The 18721-nt window shown below is 49.7% G+C and overlaps 1 protein-coding gene across 3 annotated transcripts; it reads right to left on the bottom strand.

Moving 5' to 3' along the window:
- Positions 1-129: 129 nt before the first annotated feature.
- Myoz3 (myozenin 3) lies at positions 130-15543 on the bottom strand. Of its 3 annotated transcripts, none has more exons than XM_090331217.1 (6): positions 15483-15543; positions 5655-5809; positions 4946-4996; positions 4659-4794; positions 3834-3996; positions 130-454 (listed from the first exon to the last, which is right to left on the bottom strand). In XM_090331217.1, the coding sequence occupies exons 1-6, from the start codon at positions 15541-15543 to the stop codon at positions 307-309; spliced, it is 714 nt and encodes a 237-aa protein (XP_090187343.1). In that variant the 3' UTR covers positions 130-306. The 3 variants fall into 3 exon arrangements, with proteins under 3 accessions (XP_090187343.1, XP_090187342.1, XP_090187341.1); XM_090331216.1 differs by having other exon boundaries at positions 4934-4996; XM_090331215.1 differs by having other exon boundaries at positions 4934-4992; positions 5651-5809.
- Positions 15544-18721: the final 3178 nt, after the last annotated feature.

The raw sequence follows: 18721 nt of genomic DNA on the forward strand, positions 1-18721 counted from the left end.
CTCCCTTCTCCATCACCTCTGGACCCAGTTCTGCACATGCTCATCGATCACACTCCTTTTTTCTCCATAAATTCTCCTTCCCACTCCAATCCCGGGGGAAGCTTTTAGAATCACACTTCATGGCCAGTGTTAAAGACCAACCTTGAAACGCATCTGTATTTGGAAACTACTGAACTTTGTGACCTTTCCGATATTTTTCCGACAATAATTGTGTGTGTGGGCTCTTCATAAATTGTAAATGTAGTCCATAAGTCTTGGCTTCTGATGTGAGTCCCCAATCTGAGAAAGCAAAATTCTAGGCCGGGTCTACAGCTCCTCAGTCTCTGGGAGTTTGCGGATCCAGCCCTGAGCCACCCTGTTGAAGTTGGGTCTGAGGCGGAGGAGTTCCAAGCCACTAAAGGGCTCTGGGACAAAGGGGGTGCCTGTCAGAAGTCCTCCAAATGGTACAGGAGTCCTGAGGAAAAAGAACAACAGAAGAGGTGGCTGTGTGGAAGAGAAATGGCGAAGTACTGAAATGCAGGCCTCTTCCTGCCTCTTTTCTGGGCCTTAGTTTCCCGTTCTATATAGCAAAAAGATTGGTATGATCTTTAACATGTTTCTGTATCTCTGCCCTTTCCTAAATCTGACCCTAGTGTGGATAGAGCAACAGTGGTCTCCAGAGTCAGAATTGGCTGGTCCTTGGCAAAACTCTCTAGTTTTCTCTCTAGGAAGTGACACAACAGCCTTGATAGAAAAATTTCCTTCCTCTTGTCTCTACATACTGAAGTGAAGAGGGAGAGTTAGAAAGCGAACTAAGGATCTGAAAACTGCAAATCACAGCAGAGACAAAACACATCTCCCCCAAAAGATTGGCAAAAGGGAAGAATTGTGACCGTTGGAGCAAAGTTGATCAGAGAGTAGTGGCAAACTTCACCCGTAGTCTGCTGGCTAGAGAGAGGGTCAACTGATGTTGCTCTCTTGAAGGACAACTTGGTAGGATATTTTTAATCTGAAACCATGTGAACTCTGTCACTCAACAACCCCATCTGTAACTGTGGGAGGCTCATGCACACAAGTAAGCACGAGCAAGCAGACGTGAGCAGGCCATTGGAGACAAGCCAGAAGTTGCCCCACACTGCTGGCAGAAGAACAGACAAGACAGATATAGTATAACACACAGCACAATTTAAAGGGAGGAAGCAGATCTGAATGTACTAATGTGGTAAATCTCAAAAGAATAACATTAAATGAAGAAAACAGTTACTGGATAAAACACAATGTATTAATTCACACATGTACACCCACAAAATAATGCCACAGCTAGTGGCTATGACACCAGCATTAGCAATCTAGCTACCTAGGAGACTGCTATCTAACAGTCACCATTCAAAGCACAGGAAGACAAATCTGTGAGACTCTGATCTCCAGTAAACCAGCAAAAAGCCAGAAATGGAGCTGTGACTTAAGTGGTATAGTCCCACTCTTCAGTAAAAATAGCCAAGCAAGAGTGCAAGACCCTGAGTTCAAACCCCAGTACCTGCTTGCTCTTCCAAACACAATGCCATAATCCCTCTAGGTACATAGCTACCTGCATAAGTGTTCCCAAAACATAGGCCATCCTGACAATTAGTTATCTCCAGAAAAAGCTCAGACTGGGCAATGGTAAACAAAAGGTTCTTGCTTTCATTCTCTAGTCGCTGGGATTTTTTTTTTTCTCAAAAAAAATATAATTCTTGGCCGGGAGTTTGGCCCAGTGGTAGAGTGCTTGCCTAGCATGCACGAAGACCCAGGTTCAATTCCTTGGTACCACATACATAGAAAAAAGCCAGAAGTGGTGCTGTGGTTCACGTGGTAGAGCCCTAGCCTTGAGAAAATCCAGGGACAATGCTCAGACCCTGAGCCCAAGCCCAGGACTGGCAAAAAAAAAAAAAATATATATATATATGTATAAAATTCTCATGTATATATATAAAATTCTCTCTAGGTGAGAGCTCTATCACTGAGCTACATCTCTAACCCTTATTTATTGCTTTTTAAATTTTTTGCCAATCCTGGAGCTTGAACTCAGGACCTAGGCACTGTCATTCAGCTTTCTCAAGGCTAGCACTCTACCACTTGAACCACAGCACCAGTTCTAGCTTTTCTGTGTATATGGTACTGAGGAATTGAACACAGGGCTTTGTGCATGTTAGGTGAGCATTCTACCACTAGGCCAAACTCCGGGCCCCTACCCCTTATTTTTATATTAAGAAATGTAAAAGGCAAGGTATGACACGTCCAAAAAGAAATGTACCCGTCGCTTATATAACTAACAATTCTACACATCACCATTATAATAACAATAGAAAAATTTAGAGAAATATAAAAAGCATTTCTGCCATAATTTCCCTGCAGCAGGGACCATTAGGAAGAGGAAAATACTCGCTGCTGGAGTGGAAAAGCAAACCTCAGCCAATGTCTGGGATTCTGCCAGGAAAGCCTGGCTGGCTGAATCACCCCAGCTTCGGCTCCAGCAGCCAGGTTCTGAAAGGACAGGTTGGACAATGGCCAAGCCAAGCAAGCTTCACAATTGGGAGCCTGGAGGCCTGGCTTCTGAGTTGTCCTTGGCCATGAACAGGGCTATTCCTCCTGTCTTGCTTCAGTTGCTCTTCTGTCCTAGAAGAGGTGTCCCTAGCAGCCTCCTCTGCCGTGGGTAATAAGCCATTGCCAACTTGAGGCTTGAGTCCAGGGGAGGAAACGCCCTGACCCGGCCAGCCTGGATGCCGGCTACCAGGACCAAAGGTGTTTGTTTGGGAGTTTAGAGTAGCTGGGCAGACAGGAGCTGAGGGTCCAGAGGAGACTCAGGTGGTTCTGCCTGGTGGGGAGCTCCAGAATGTCTGCCAACAGCGTGGAGCTCATGCCGGGCTTGCTGGCTCCAATTCCTCCCATCAAGGACCTCCCTAAAGACTCTGCTGTTTGGGGCTGTGGCATCCTTCCTCTCTCTCTCTCCTCTCACGACACTGTCACTCCTTGGTCTCACCTCCAGGTCTAGCCAAGGCCTGGCACATACCCAACTGCCTGCGTCGGACAGTCTCCACATGTGGGTGTGAGAGCATTAAATCTATCCCTTTTACGTTCTCCCCAGGCAGTCTTTTTAAGCATTTCAACCTATAAACCACAGTCGTAATCGTAGCGGCTGCTTCTGGAGAGGTGAGCCCTCACACCCAGCCCTGGATTAGAGCCACCCTGAGACCACAGCCCCACCGCAGCATTACTCATCCTCCATGCCGCTCTCGCACGCTCCCTGCCTCGGGCAGCCTCGGCCTTGCCTTTGGCTGGTTTCACCCCTTTGGTGGAAGTAAGGCGGGGCTCTAGAAGGGCCTGGGACTGGGGGGGGGGGGGTGCCCAGAGCACATCAGCAGGGATGAGGGGCCTCCAGCGGCGGGCGGAGTGGAACCCGGCCCGCGCCTCCCAGCCAGCGCTGTGGTCGAGCACACTCCACTCCCAAGCTTCTGCATCCGCACAGCCCCGGGAAAACTGGCCACCGGGTGTGTGGGACGATCGCCCGGGGACTCCCGCCCAGCTGGGGAGGCACCGACGGGGCGCGGCGGCGGTCGGGCTCCAGACACAGCTCAGTGAACCGAGAGGCGTGGCGCCAGCCATCTCACCTCACCTCGCCCCGCCCCGCCCCGCCTCGGCCCGCCCCGCCTCGGCCCGCCCTGCATCGCCCCGCCTCGGCCCGCCCTGCATCGCCCCGCCTCGCCTCGCCCCGCCCCGCCTCGCCTCGCCCCGCCCCGCCCGTCGCCCTTCCCCGCCCCGCCTCGCCCCGCCCCGCCCCGCCCAGACCCCATCCCCGCCCCCGCCCTTGACCGTACTTGTTGAAATCCCGGAGGTCCCGGACGCGGGGGGCGTGGCTGCGGCCGTCGCCCCGGAACTCGCCGGGGCTGACGAACGCCTGCCAGGGGCAGCGGTAGCCCTTGGGGATGGAGGTGTGGTTGAACTTCTCCGGCGGCACGGCCTTGAGCGGCTCCGAGTAGCCTGCAGGCGGGAGGGGCGCAGAGGGGCGGGTGGGCGGCGGGGGGGGGGCGCAGAGGGGCGGGAGGGGCGCAGAGGGGCGGGTGGGCGGCGGGAGGGGCGCAGAGGGGCGGGTGGGCGGCGGGAGGGGCGCAGAGGGGCGGGTGGGCGGCGGGAGGGGCGCAGAGGGGCGGGAGGGGCGCAGAGGGGCGGGTGGGCGGCGGGAGGGGCGCAGAGGGGCGGGTGGGCGGCGGGAGGGGCGCAGAGGGGCGGGTGGGCGGCGGGAGGGGCGCAGAGGGGCGGGAGGGGCGCAGAGGGGCGGGTGGGCGGCGGGAGGGGCGCAGAGGGGCGGGTGGGCGGCGGGAGGGGCGCAGAGGGGCGGGACGGGCGCAGAGGGGCGGGTGGGCGGCGGGAGGGGCGGGTGGACGGCCGGAGGGGCGCAGAGGGGCGGGACGGGCGCAGAGGGGCGGGTGGGCGGCGGGAGGGGGCCGGGCCCCTCGCCCAGCGGCTGGGAGAAAGGCTTCTGCCCGTGACCTCCCCCGCCCCAGGACAGGGCCGGGGCTAGGAGCCCCTTGGAGTGGGGCGGCAGGCTCCCCGGGCGCCCTTCTCCGGGCGGGCGTGTGCGGTCCGGCGCCTGCGCGCGGCGCCCTCCCAGCCCCGGTCCCGGGACCCGGGGCGGCCCTCACCTGGAGCCAGGGCGCTGGGGCTGCGGGCGCGCCGGGGCGGGGCGGCTGCGGCCTGGGCGTCGTCCTGGCCTCCGGGCGAAGCCGAGAAGTCTTGCCCCTCCGCTGGATGGTGCTGCCCCTCGGGGCCATTGACAGCCTGGGCCGGAGCCGGGGGTGCTCAGGGGCGGGCGGGGGGAGCACCGCGCTCGCGCCGTCCTGCACCCCCTGCCCTCCTCCCCACCCCACCTACCCCTCCGCTGCTCTCCCCGCCGCTCCTCTCCCCAGACCCTCCGCACTCCCCTGCTCACCGTCCCCGAGGCCGCTCCGGTCATTTTGCCCTGGGCGCTTCTGGCCACTATCTGTGGGGCAGATGAGCCACAGTGAGGCTCAGCAGGGCCAGGGCCTCCCGCGACAGCCACTCTCCAGACATACAGTGAAAGGGAAGAGAGAGAGAGAGAGAGAGAGAGAGAGAGAGAGAGAGAGAGAGAGAGAGAGAGAGAGAGAGAGAGAGAGAGAGAGAGAGAGAGAGAGAGAGAAAGGACAGATCCACGACAGATAGAAGAGATAGATAAGAGAGAGTAGGGGGAGGATGGGAGAACAAGTTACCTTTTCTTCTTTTCGTTGGTCAGGGGGCTTGAACTCTGGGCCTGGACACTGTCCCCGAGCTCTTCAGCTCAAGGCTACCACCCTAACCCGTGAGTCACAGCCCCACTTCCAGTCTTCTGGTGGTTAATTGGAGATAAGAGTCTCATGGACTTTAGTGCCCGCACTGGCTTTGAACTGTGATCCTCAGATCTCAGCCTCCTCAGTAGCTAGGATTACAGGTGTGAGCCACCACACCCAACTGGAACTAGTTACTATACACGGAAGTACATCCAGTGCTTAGAACAGGGCAAAACATTCAATATACCCTCATCACTATTGTCATAAGGAGTCTCACAGGATACTTCCTTGGTTTTCTTCTGTAACGTGGAGATGATGGTGGTGGTGCTGAGCTAAGCACTAATGGAGACTTACCCCTGGCTGGCTGGCTTCAAACTCAAAAGTGAACCTTTCCACACGTCGCTGCCTCTTCTGAAAGAGGAGGGATCCCCGGTTGTTACGCAGTGACAGCTCTTCTATCATCAGGTCTTGGGGTACACTCAGCTTCTTCCCCAGGTCCAGCAAAGGGACTACAGAGAGCCCAGAGAGTTTGCTCATCACGTGACCTCCTCTAAAGACACCTATCACTGCATTGCAAGGCATTTGTGAGAATGCCTGCTTCCCTCCACCCTTCCCAACACCGAATGTCATTGTCCTTGGGAATTTCTGCCTATCTGTTGGGTAAAAATGGCACCAGAGATGTCACTGGCATGTGCTGGATATTCTGTGATTACTGAGCACCATTGCAAAGGTTCTCTGGGCATATATACTTATTCCACTTAGTACCCATGCATCAGCTTGCTCACAAGTGACAATCAGGTTCTAAATATTGTGCTTTCCCAGAGAGCCATGAGGATGGGATGTGAAAGTAAGAGCGGAATTGCATAGAATCACCTTCCTTTTGTTTTATTTTGTGCTGTGCTGGTACCAAGGCTTGAATCAAGTATCAGCCTGGCAAGTCTCTGACATAATAAGTATGTATCACTGTACATTGGGCCTGTGTGCTGTCCCTTAGCTTTTTCACTCAAGGTTGGTGCTCTACCACTTGACCTCCACTTTTGGCTTTTTCGAGGTTAATTAACAAGATCACAGTCTCAGGGACCTTCCTACCCAAACTGACTTTGAACATGATCCTCAGATCCCACCCCTCTGTGTAGCTAGGATTACAGGTACTAGTTGCCTGTGTTCAGCTGACTACAGAGTCTGAAGGAACTACAGAGCCTCTGAAGGAAGATGGAACAGCCACCCACACAGCTGCACACAGCAGAGAGAGGAGGAGGTCCAGGCAAGATCGGGAATTTGATTTTAGATATGTCATTTTAATTTTTAAAATAGTCTTTTGTTATGATAAAACAGCATAGCTGCCAAAAAAAGTTAGAGATACAGACATAAGGAGGAAAAGGAGAGAAACATCATTATCCCTCACAGATGGCCATAATGCTATCGAGTGAGCCTTTTCCTATCCATCTCAGTGACGATATATTCAGTGCGCAATTCTGATGAAATCACAGCAAACAGGTTTTGTAACTTGCTGTTCTCAAAGAGCTTCATCTTTGCAACTGAATAAATGTTTGTTCTATCAGACATTTCTAGTCCACATTCAAACTCTCCTGATTGTCTTCAAGTGATGCTTGGCTTTGCCCACTCACAGATGGTCCTCTACCACATATCTCCAGCCTGTTTTGTGTTACTTTGTTTTGTTTGGTCACTCATGGAGCTTGAACTCCAGGCCTGGGTGCTATTCCTGACCTCTTCAATTCAAGGCTAGTGCTCTACCACTTTGAGCCACAGCACCACTTCCAGTTTTCTGGTGGTTAATTGGAGATAAGTCTCACGGAGTTTAGTGTCTGGGCTGGCTTTGAACCATGATCTTCAGCTCTCAGTCTCCTGAGTAGCTAGGATTACAGGTGTGAACCACTAGCTCCCAGCTTGATTCTTTCTTTTCTTCCTTTCCTCCTTCCTTCCTTCCTTCCTTCCTTTCTTTCTTTTTTTCTTTCCTTCTTTCTTTCTGCCAGTCCTGGGGCTTGAACTCAGGGCCTGAACACTGGCCTTGGACTTTCTCAAGGCTAGAACTCTACCACTTGAGCCACAGAGCCACTTCTGGCTTTTTCTATGTGTGTGGTACCGAGGAATTGCACCCAGGTCTTGTGCATGCTAAGCAAACACTCTACCATTAGGCCAAACTCTTGGCCCCCAGCTTGATTATTTTTGTGTAGGGTTTTGCTTAATGCCCTAGTGGGCTTGGACTTCCCTGATCTTTTTTGTACTTCCCCAAGTCTCTGATAAGACGGGTGTGTACCACTGTACCCAGCCATTGGTTAAGATGCAGTCTCTCAAAGTTTGTTTTCCCTTGGGGTGAGTCTAGAACCCTAACTCCTCCAAGTAGCTAGAATTAGGGACTTGTTCTTGTTGCTTTTCATTAGTGAACATTACATTTGTATGGGGCTTAGGATTCGGCTTTATAACCATTGAGGATTTTCAGGGCTGATCACAGATTGTTCTTAGCATTTAGGGGTCCTGTTCCCCTGCTCTGTGCTTTCCCTGCATGTAACAGAAGGCTGCGTTATCTGCCTCTGATATCAGATACAGGGCTGTGTGTGTAGTTCAGTTGAGAGAGCACTTTTCTCCCAGTACTACACACATACACACAAAAGAATTTTAAAAACAATGAATACATGGACTGGGAGTTTGGCCTAGAGATAGGGTGCTTGCCTAGCATGTACAAAGGCCCAAGAACAGTGCTCAGGCCCTGAGTTCAAGCCCCAGGACTGGGGGAAAAAAATAATGAACAGGGGCCAGGGCGTAACCTAGTAGTAGTAGTAGTAGTGTGCTTGCCTAGCATGCATGAAGCCCTGGGTTCGATTCCTTGCTACCACATATACAGGAAAAAGCTGGAAGTGGTGCTGTGACTCAAGTGGCAGAGGGTTAGCCTTGAGCAAAAAGTGCCCAAGGTTAGTGCCCAGGTCCTGAGTTCAAGCTCTAGGATTGGCAAAAAAAAAAAAAATGATAAAGTCAGATACCTGTAGTCTCATTTGTCAACTCTATATAAATGATATTTCAAGCTGGGAAACTAGACAAGATAGGAAGAAATAATAATACCAAAGGCTGACTGAACATGGAGGCCTTCAGTATTTAGGCTGAGGTGAGAATCTCACCCTTGGAGGAAGTATAGAGAGGGCCCAGTTCTGGGGACTGGAGGACCAGAGATTTCAAGCATGACCAGTGATTGGCTGAGTCAAATGCTACCCACAGTTCAGATCAGATGAGGGCTGGAGATGAACTATCATGTTTAGCAATATGGCCACTGAAGCAGTTTCTATGCAACATGTGGGTGTGAAAGTCTGGTTCGAGAGAAAATGGGCAGAACCAGAATGTGCCCAGAGTAGGATGTGGAACATTTACAGGCAGTTGGCCTGTAGAGAATTGGAGAAAGTTAGCCAGCCACTCAATGGTGCTTTGCCTATAATCCTAGCTAGTCAGGAACCTGAGATCTGAAGTCCATCATTCAAAGCTAGCCCAGGCAGAAAAGGTCCACGAGACTCTTATTTCTGATTACCTAGCAACTAGCAAAAGGTTAGAAATAAAGGTGTGGCTCAAATTGCTAAGACTTGAGCAGAAAAATACAAAGGAGATCATAAGGTGCTGAGTTGAAAAACGGGAAAGAAAATTGGAGAAAGGTGAGCATGGGGCTTGTTGTTAGTATGAAATTGTTATTGCTAACTTTATTCAATGTGCTACTATTTTGTGAAGTAAATGTGTGTGTGTGTGTGTGTGTGTGTGTGTGTGTGTGTGTGTGTGTGTGTGTGGAGTGTTATATTTATTACTTGTATACATACTGAAGAAGTTGGAGAGAGGGTAATGACATTCTGTTGGATAATTGCTCTTAGATCTCTGGATAGAGTTGGGGCTACAAAGATTTATTCCCTCTGCTTTGGCTTGTGTTTGGGAATTGGCATATAAACTGCTAAATAGAGAGGCTGGGAAGGAAAGCAAGGCAGCTGCCTGGAGGAGCTGTACTTTGAGAAGGTAACTGCAGTGGATCTGAGACTGAGCAGGGTGAGCAGGGAAAGAGCTAGGGGCATGCTTGACGATGCCATACAGGCAAGAAACATCTGCCAAGGAAGGTCTTTGAGCTCGAGAGGGGACAGGGCAGGTTGGAGCAGACAGATGTGAGAACAGCCACCCAGCCTCTAAAGAAGGAAAGGTGGATGCACAGACCGGCAGACCTGGTGAACAAAGACAGTGAAAGTGCCTGCAGATGTCATCCATTAGCCACTCCACTTTTCTTGATGAAACAGGAAATCAGATCATTAGTTGCTAATGAAGATGTGGGAGGAGGTGGTAGAAGCTGCTGGAATCTCAGAGAGCAGCCAGGGAGAGAGGGAGACCTGGGCGCATGGTGGAAGCTAGGAAAATAAGACGCTTTCTTCCTCCATTTGTCAACAACACATAAGAAGCACTTTCTACCTATGATCAGAAAAAAAAAACTCTAGTTAAATGTAGGAAAAGGTTTAGAAGAATATATAAGCTTCTAATTATGCATTTCATCTATTTGTAGTGTGTGCATGGAAAATTTTGTAAGGGATTATGCCAAATATCAGCAGTGACTATTCGTGAGAAATAGGAAGGAGGCGGGCTGGAGCAATGTTGGTTGTTATTAACAAGAGTGTATACTGGAAAGTGGCACTGTGGCTCAAAGTGGTGGGGTGCTATCCTTGAGCACGAAAGTTCAGAGACATCACCCAGGCCCTAAGTTCAACCTCAAGACACATACAGAGAGAGAGAGAGAGAGAGAGAGAGAGAGAGAGAGAGAAACTGAATATTTAAAAATATGAGGGGCTGGGAATGTGGCTTCAGGACTGGGGATATGGCCTCGTGGAAGAGTGCTTGCCTAGCATGCATGAAGCCCTGTGTTCAATTCCTCAGTACCACATAAACAGAAAAAGCCAAAGTGGTACTGTGGCTCTAGTAGTAGAATGCTAGCCTTGAGCAAAAGAAGTTCAAGGACAGTGCCCAGGCCCTGAATTCAAACTCTAGGACTGGCAAACAAAACAAAACAACAATATTGCTCATGCCGCCAGGCACTATGGCTCACACCTGTACTCCTAGCTACTCAGGAGGCTGAGATCTGAGAATCACGGTTCAAAGCCAGCCCAAGAACTAAACTCTGTGAGATTTTTATCTCCAATTAACCACAAGAAAACTAGAAGTGGCGCTGTGGTTCAAGTGGTAGAGTGATAGCTTTGAGCTGAAGAGCTCAGAGACAATGCCCAGGCCCAGAGTTCAAGTCCCATGACCAACAAAACAAAATAAAACAAACAATTATACTGGGGCTGATAGCATGGCTTAGTAGTAGAGTGCCTGCCTGTCATGCAAGAAGCCCTGAATTTAAGCACTTGCTACCACATCTACAGAAAAAGCCAGAAGTGGTACTGTGGTTTAAGTGGTAGGGTGCTAGCCTTGAGAGAGCCCAAAGACCTCTGAGTTCAAGACCCACGACTGGCAATAAATAAATAAACAAACAAATAAAAGCATTGGGGATTTAGCTCAGAGGAAGAGCACTTGCCTGGCAAGTGCAAAGCCCTGGGTTTTGTCCTCAACACTTGAGGGGAAAAACATATGAAAGACTGCTTAGCTGGACAGTGGTGGTTCACTCTTGTAATAGTAACTACTTGAAAGGATAAAAATAGGAGGATCAAAATTTAAGGCCAGCCTGGATAGATCCCCTTCTCAACCCATAGCAGGGTGTGACAACCCATAGCACCTGTTGTTTCAGTGACCTGAGCAGGGAGCAAGAGCTTATCTCAAAAATAACCAGGGAATGGGCTGGGAGTTTAGCTTAGTGATAGAGTGCTTGCCTAGCATGCATGAAGACCCCGGTTCAATTCCTCGGTACTACATAGAAAAAAGCCAGAAATGGTGCTGTAGTTCAAGTGGTAGAGCTCTAGTCTTGACAAAGCCCAAGGATAGTGCCCAGGCCCTGAGTTCAAGGCCCAGGACTGGCAAAAAAGAATTAAAAACCAGGGAATAAGAAGATAAAATATAAATTTAAAATATAGAGCACCTGCCCAGCAGGCATGAGGTCCTGAGCCCAAACTCCAATATCACTTAAATAATAAAGACTACAAAACACATGAATATACAGTAAAACCCCCATCATAATTTCACATACTATGCAAATGAACTGAGTTCGTTCGTTTCTTTCTTTCTTTCTTTCTTTCCTTCTTTCTTTCTTTTTCTTTCTTTTCTTTTCTTTTTGCCAGTCCTGGGGCTGGAACTCAGGGCCTAGGCACTATCTTTGGACACTTTTTGCTCAGGGCTAACACTCTGCCACTTGAGCCGTGGCACCGCTTCTGGCTTTTTCTGAGTGTGTGGTACTAAGGAATCAAACCCAGGACATTGTGTGTGCAAGGTGAGCACTCTGCCACTAGGCCACACTCCTGGCCCCTGAGGTTATTTCTTTTCTTTTTCTTTGCCAGTCCTGGAGACTGAACTCAGGGCCTGAGCACTGTCCTTGGGTCTTCCTCAAGGCCAATGCTCTAGCACTTGAGTCACAGCACTATTTCTTGCTTTTCTTTTCTTTTTTTCTATGTATGTGGTACCGAGGAACCAAACCCAGGTTTTCGTGCATGCTAGGCAAACACTCTACCACTAGGCCAAACTCCTGGCCCTATTTCTGGCTTTTCTATGTATGTGGTACTGAGGAATCGAACCCCAGTCTTCATATATGCTAGGTAAGCACTCTACCACTAGGACAATCATCTGGCTCCTTGAGTTTATTTTTTTTTTTAAAGAAAAATATTTCTAGAAAATTATTCTTTAGATAAGAGTTGAATAGACATTTCCAAAAACATATGTACTATGGGGCTTAAAGTTGCAAAAATGAGAGGATCAGCCTTGGGAAGCATGCTGACCCAGGGCCCTTTATAAATCACGCACAATTTACAACTTTTAAAAGAACTGCCCAGCAGAATGGATGCTGCTGCAACCTCCTTCAGTAGACAAGATCTGTGAAATTTAATTCATGCTCCAAAGACACCTCCCCTGCCCCCTGCAAGTTCAGACGGAACTTGGAAACAGCAGAACCAACATCCTTGCCCGGGAATTTCTCTGCCTATATTTTGCCTATATCCTCTCCCTCAAGAAGTCCCTTGTTTAAGATGGTACAGATGATGGCCCAGGCTCTGGTCCTAGAGGATTCCATCCAAGAGTAGCCATCAACTACCATTGGGGCTGGCTACCTATATAGGACATGCCCCACAAATGGTGTGCTGGGGGAACTAGTGGAGAGGGAGGCCTTGAGGTGAGTCATACAAGAATAGGAAGAAGCCACTGGCTGGGCTGGGAGTTTGGCCTAGTGGTAATGGCCTAGTGGACATTTGCTTTGTCTAAATTGTGTGTGTGTGTGTGTGTGTGTGTGTGTGTGTGTGTGAACATATATAGCCTAGTACTAAGTTTTACATATAGAGGACATGCCCCCAAAGCTAAGGACACTTAAGGTTTGTTTTTTGTTTGTTGTTGTTTGGTCATGGAACTTGAATTCTGGGCCTGGATGTTGTCCCTGAGCTCTTCAGCTCAAGGCTACCACCCGACCCCTTGAGCCACAGTCCACTTCCCGTTTTCTGGTAGTTAATTGGAGATAAGAGTCTCAAGGACTTTAGTGCTCAGGCTGGCTTTGAACCGTGATCCTCAGCCTCCAGAGTAGATAGGATTGCAGGTGTGAGCCACCACACCCGGTAACACCTAGCTTTTTAGTTCAACACTTGTAGCTTTTTTGCTAGTTAATTGGAGGTACGAATCTTACAGCCTTTCCTACCTAGGCTGACACTGAATTTTGAGCTTCCCGAGTAAGCTAGGATTATAGGTGTGAGTCATGGTCTTGCCTTTTTGTGTGTGCCAACCAGGGGCTTGCACTCATAACCTGAGTGCTGTTCCTACACTATTTTGCTGTAGGCTAGTGTTCTACCACTTGAGCTATTGCTCCATCTTCAGCTTTTTCAATGCTTAAATGGATATAAAGAGCCTCACAGGGGCCGGGAGTTTGGCCTAGTGGTTAAAGTGCTTGCCTAGCATGCATGAAGACCCAGGTTTGATTCCTCGGTACCACATACATAGAAAAAAAAAACAGCCAGAAGTGGTGCTGTGGCTCAAGTGGTCCAGCCCTAGCATTGAGAAAATCCAGGGACAGTGCTCAGGCCCTGAGCCCCCCCCCCAAAAAAAAAGAAAAAAAAATAAAGAGCCTCACAAATTTTCCTACCTGGACTGGTTCCAAATGGTATTTCTCAGATCTCAGCTTTCTGAGTAGCGAGGGTTACAAGCATGAGCCACAGGCACCAGGTTTTGAATATATTTTTTTTAATGTGTGTAGCTCCTATGGAAAGAACAGCTAACTATACAAAGACCTAGAGTTAAATCCTAGCTCTACTACATACTGGACTTGATTTTCATTTGCAGAATGGGGAAATCACAACTAATAGATTTGTTGTGAAGCTTGGTAGACTTAAGGCACAAGAAACTGCTAGTGCAGCCTGATTCACATAAGGAGGTAAGGAGAAAGACTCGTTACTCTACCATGGTGATTTATTTTTTGTAATGAGACCATGAAACATTTCTTCTAGCTTTTCTTTCTTTCCTTCTCTCCCTCCCTCCCTCCCTCCCTCTCCCTCTCTCTCTCTCTCTGTCTCTCTCTCTCTTCTTCCTTCTTTCCTTCCTTTTTGTGGGTCATGGGGCTTGAATTTGGCCTGGACACTGTCCTTGAGCTCTTCAGCTCAAGCTACCGCCCTACCCCTGGGCCTGAGTATTATCCCTGAGCTCTTCAGCTCAAGGCTAGTACCCTACCCTTGAGTCAAGCTCCACTTCCCATTTTTCTAGAGGTTAATTGGAGGTGAGAGTCTCAGGTCCTTTTGTGCCCAGGCTGGTTTTGAACCCTAATCCTCAGATCTCAGCCTCCTGAGTAGCTAGGATTACAGGCATGAGCCATTTCGATGACTTTTCTTTCAGTTCAAAATTGTCTGGTATCAATATCTGGGAATCCATACTTAATTACTAAGACAAGAGAAATGAGGATGTATTGCCTGACTCTTCCACTTAAGTATCAATACCTCACAAAGTTTGTGAATTTCAACCTACCGAATTGTGGAGGGAGAGAGAGGCAGAGTATAGCTCAATTAGAACTCTAGTCTAGCCTATATGAGGCCATTGGTTCAATTTCCAGAGTGTTAAAAAAAAATAATGGGGGAAGAAAAAGAAACAGGGATCTAACCAACAAATGTAGCAAAGACCTACAGGAAATATATAAGGCCATACAACATGGTTGTCACCAACTGCTGACAGAACATATGTGCAGTCACCTGAGCATATGTCCAGAGGTGAATCGATGGGACCATCTCAAATATACCATGAATTTGTTCGATATGCCATGAATTTTTTCGATTTCTTTGTTGAATTTTGGCATACTGGGCTTAGCACTCAGGGTCTTGCACTTACTAGGAAGGCTTTGTACCCACGAGCCAGGCTCCCAGCACAGTGAAATCGTATGCTTATAACTAACTACTCTGTGCCACTGTGATTTACATTAAAGCTCAATTTAGGGCACTAATTTAGTTGAACTCATTGTTGAAAATATTTGAAAAGTTCACATGTAGATAAAATCAACAGACTAAATTCATGCAAAAGAGATCTTGTAGAGTTAATAACATAACATTTGGCTGATTTGTTCATTACACATGCCTGATTTTAAGTAGAATGGTTTGAGTCCAACTAAGTAACCTGTTCTAGCTTTCCTCCTCCCTCTTCCCCATACCCTATCTCTAACTGAGGTCTACGTGAGACCTGCAATTCAAAAAGCAGGTGCAAATGAGCTGGAGAGTTGTGGTCACCGTTGGGTTGGATCTGGAGCTGGATCTGGGACTGAAGCCCTCCGAGCTCAGTTCAGGGCTGAAAGGGAGCCTTCCCTAGGGCCAGGGACCAGGTGGTCTTGGGGCCAGGACCAAGTCTGGGGACCCAAGGTCAGTCTTGGTATTTGGAGGACATGGGCCCTCAGGCCTTTGGAATCATCCAAGCCAGGCAGCAGGCTCTGGGGACACTCCCCAGAAGGCGTCTCTGGATGTCACCTATTTGCCAATCCCAAGAGTAGACCTGAATGGCTATAACCTGAGACCATGAGAAGAACCTGACAAAGGCATCGTGCTGGGCTCCCCATACCTGGTTCAGCGAGGTTTCCCACGACAGCCATCACTGGTTCCTTTTGATCTTTGGTGATCATCCTGTAGAAGACAGACCCTCACAGACAGCCCAGGCAAGCCTCCCTTCTTCCTCCTGATACCTCGTCCTCCCCAGACTACTCCCTTCAAGTCCCTGCCCCACCCCAGCCCCGGTCCTGAGCTGCCTTGGCCCAGCCCCATAGACATAAGCAAAAGCCACCTGAGCTCAAGAGCCTCTGAGATCTCTGTACAGAAGAAGAGACTGAGGCCCAGGGAAAGTCACAGGAAGTGAGGTCTGGGTTGCTAGAGAAGCACCCTCTCCCTGGAAGCTGGTGTCTAAGGGCAACAGGGATAAGGCAGTAGGGTTGCAGGCATGAGTGCCGTCTGCTGACTCAGCATAGTGTGAACTGGAGATGGAGAGAGGTTGTCAGGGAGCGAGCAGGAGAGTGGATCAGGCAGGGATACCAGGTCTAGGCACTCACTCAATTTTGGGTGAAGATTTACACATAAAATAGACCCCAGAGAACTCCCGCAAAGGGGCAGGTATGTGGCTTAGTGTAGAGTGCTTGCCTTGGGTGCGTGAAGCCCTGGGTTCGATTCCTTGGTATCACATACACAGAAAAAGCCAGAAGTGGTAGAGTGCTAGCCTTGAGAAAGCTCAAGGGCAGTGCCCAGGCCCTGAGTTTAAGCTCCAGGATTGGCAAGAGAAAAAGGAGGATTGGGAGTGGGGAGCAGAAATCCCTGCAAGCCAACTTTCTTAACTTTCATCAGGGGAAGAGGCAGAGCCTCCGACTGCTCACCAGCCTCAGTGCACCTCTCCTTCATTTCCAACTTTCTCCATACTCCCTCCTCCAGGAAAGGGTCTTTCCACCTGTGTCCACCATGCCCACGCTGGGCCTGAGACCAGTGGGAGGGGCCCGAGACCAATGGGTGCCTTTGGCCTTCTCTGCAAGTATGACCAAGTAGCACTCCAGCTCTATGCCTAAGTTTCCCCTCTATAACTTAAAATGGTTGATCCATGGGGATCCATGAGCCCTAAAGCTATGCGAACACACAGATGTCTGCATGCCTTTGTGGTAAGGATCAGGAGATGAGAATGTAAGACTAGGACCCTGCCCTGAAATTCACTGATGCTGGGTTAGGTCCCTGACTTTTACAGACAAGAAGCAATTTCCCTGTGCTGCTTAGAGATGCTGAAGTCCTAGGCATTGCCAGCTCCCAACCCTCCCCTCCACTCCCAGCCACCAGCTCCCCCAGAGCTTAGAGTTCCCCCCACCCCCAATCCAGAATGCCGGCCTCCCCAAGGCCTCTGCAGCTAGAGTGCTCAGCAATCACCCAGCTCCTCTTGCCCACCCCCCACAGCTCCCGAGCAACCCCAGGAGCCTGGTACCTGAGACAATGGGTCCACAGTGGGCAGGGGGGAGTGTCAGCCCCTCTAGGTTAACACCCAGGAAACTGCAAGCTGCGGGGCCAGCGTCTGTTGCTGTCTGTGGTCAGTGGCCAATGAGCAGAGCAGGCTCTGCAGCCAGCTCTGGCTTCAGCTGACAGCATCAGTCTTGAGTAGTCGTGGGTCACAGCCTTATTTCAGGCTGCAATAAGAGCCGCTGGGCCAGACGCTAAAAGCTCCAGGCTCTGGGGAAGACAGGTGCCCGGGCAGCAGGCCCTTACAAACAGAAGGGCTTCATTGGTGGGTCCACATGCATCCACAGCCACCCCAAGAATGGGGTCAGTGGTGGTCTACAGCAGCCTGTAACTCTTCTTGTATGTGTGTGGGGGGGGGGGTTGAATGCTGGCCCTGGCTCTTTAGCTCAAAACTACAGTCCTACCCTTTAAGCCACAGCACCACTTCTGGTTTTCTGGTGGTTCATTGGAGATAAGAGTCTCATGGACTTTCATGTCCAAGCTGGCTTTGAACCTTGATCCTCAGATCTCAGCCTCCTGAGTAGCTAGGATTACAGGTGTGAGCCACTAGTGCCAGCTAGCCTGTAACTTCATAGTCGGTGCCCCAGACTATGCCTGATAAAAATTTATTAAAAAATAAATGAAAAAAACCCAATGGATGCTTGTGGAATAAATGAATCCATGAATGGAGATAGATGAATTGTTCTACCATTCTACCCTTCTTTCTTCCTTCCCTCTCTCTCTCTCTGCTTCCTTCTTTTTTTTTTTTTTTTTTTTTTTTTTGCCAGTCCAGGGCCTGAGCACTGTCCTTGGATTTTCTCAAGGCTAGAGCTCTACCACTTGAGCCTCAGCACCACTTCTGGCTTTTTCCTATGTATGTGATACCGAGGAATCGAACCCAGGTCTTCATGCATGCTAGGCAAGCACTTTAACCACTAGGCCAAACTCCCGGCCCTCTCTGCTTCCTTCTTTCTCTTTTTTTCTCCCCCTGAACCTTCTTCCTTTCCTCTCTCCCTTCCTTTATTTTTTTTCCCAAACAAGCCTTTGTGATACACCTCAAGAAAAGCTCTGGGAAAGCCTGCATGCTGGGAAGACTTCCCAGAGGAGGAGGCATTTGAACTAGACTCTGAAGAATGACTGAGTTTATCCCACAGAGGTATCAACAGCCTTGCAGGTAGAGAACATATCACCTGTAAAGATGAGGGTGGGGGGGCGGGAGAGTAGAGTCAGGTGTGGTGGTGCATGTCTGTAATCCCAGCCACTCAGGAGATAGAAGGAGGAGGATCACAGTTCAAGGACAGCTGAACAGAAAAGCAAGACCCTATCTGAAAAACATCTAAAGCAAAAAACAGGGTGGGGGGAGGGAGCCGGGCTGGGGTTTGGTTCAAGTAGTAATGTGCTAGCCTTATAAACACAAGTCCCTCAATTGAACCCCCAGTACTGCCAAAAAATAAAAATAAGGCAAGTCACTGGTAGGGAAGGCCAGAGCTAGGAGTTGTGGCAGTGCTTTGGTGAGGCCAATAGGCAGGGAGGGGTTTACACCGCTGCTGAAGAGATGAAGCTAATAGAGTCCATGGATCGAATTAATATTTTCCAACCAATACACTGGCTCTCAAGGCCCTGGGGAGTTAGACTGGAGCAGGAGGATTTTTCCGTGGCAATCGACATGGGATTGCTGCCTCCACCCCTACCCTTCCCCCCTCCCCAGAGGAGGAGGCTTCTGGAGATGCTTGGAGAATCCCTAGGTCTCCGGAGAGGGACTGAAAGTGGGGTTGAAGAAAGCTGAGGAACCAGTGGCTCCTCCGGGGAGAAGCAGGTTGGGGTAGGCGCTTCACCTGG

The sequence above is a fragment of the Megascapheus bottae genome, chromosome 4, assembly GCF_031878675.1.
Source record: "Megascapheus bottae isolate mThoBot1 chromosome 4, mThoBot2.hap1, whole genome shotgun sequence".
NCBI classification, from domain to species: domain Eukaryota; kingdom Metazoa; phylum Chordata; class Mammalia; order Rodentia; family Geomyidae; genus Megascapheus; species Megascapheus bottae.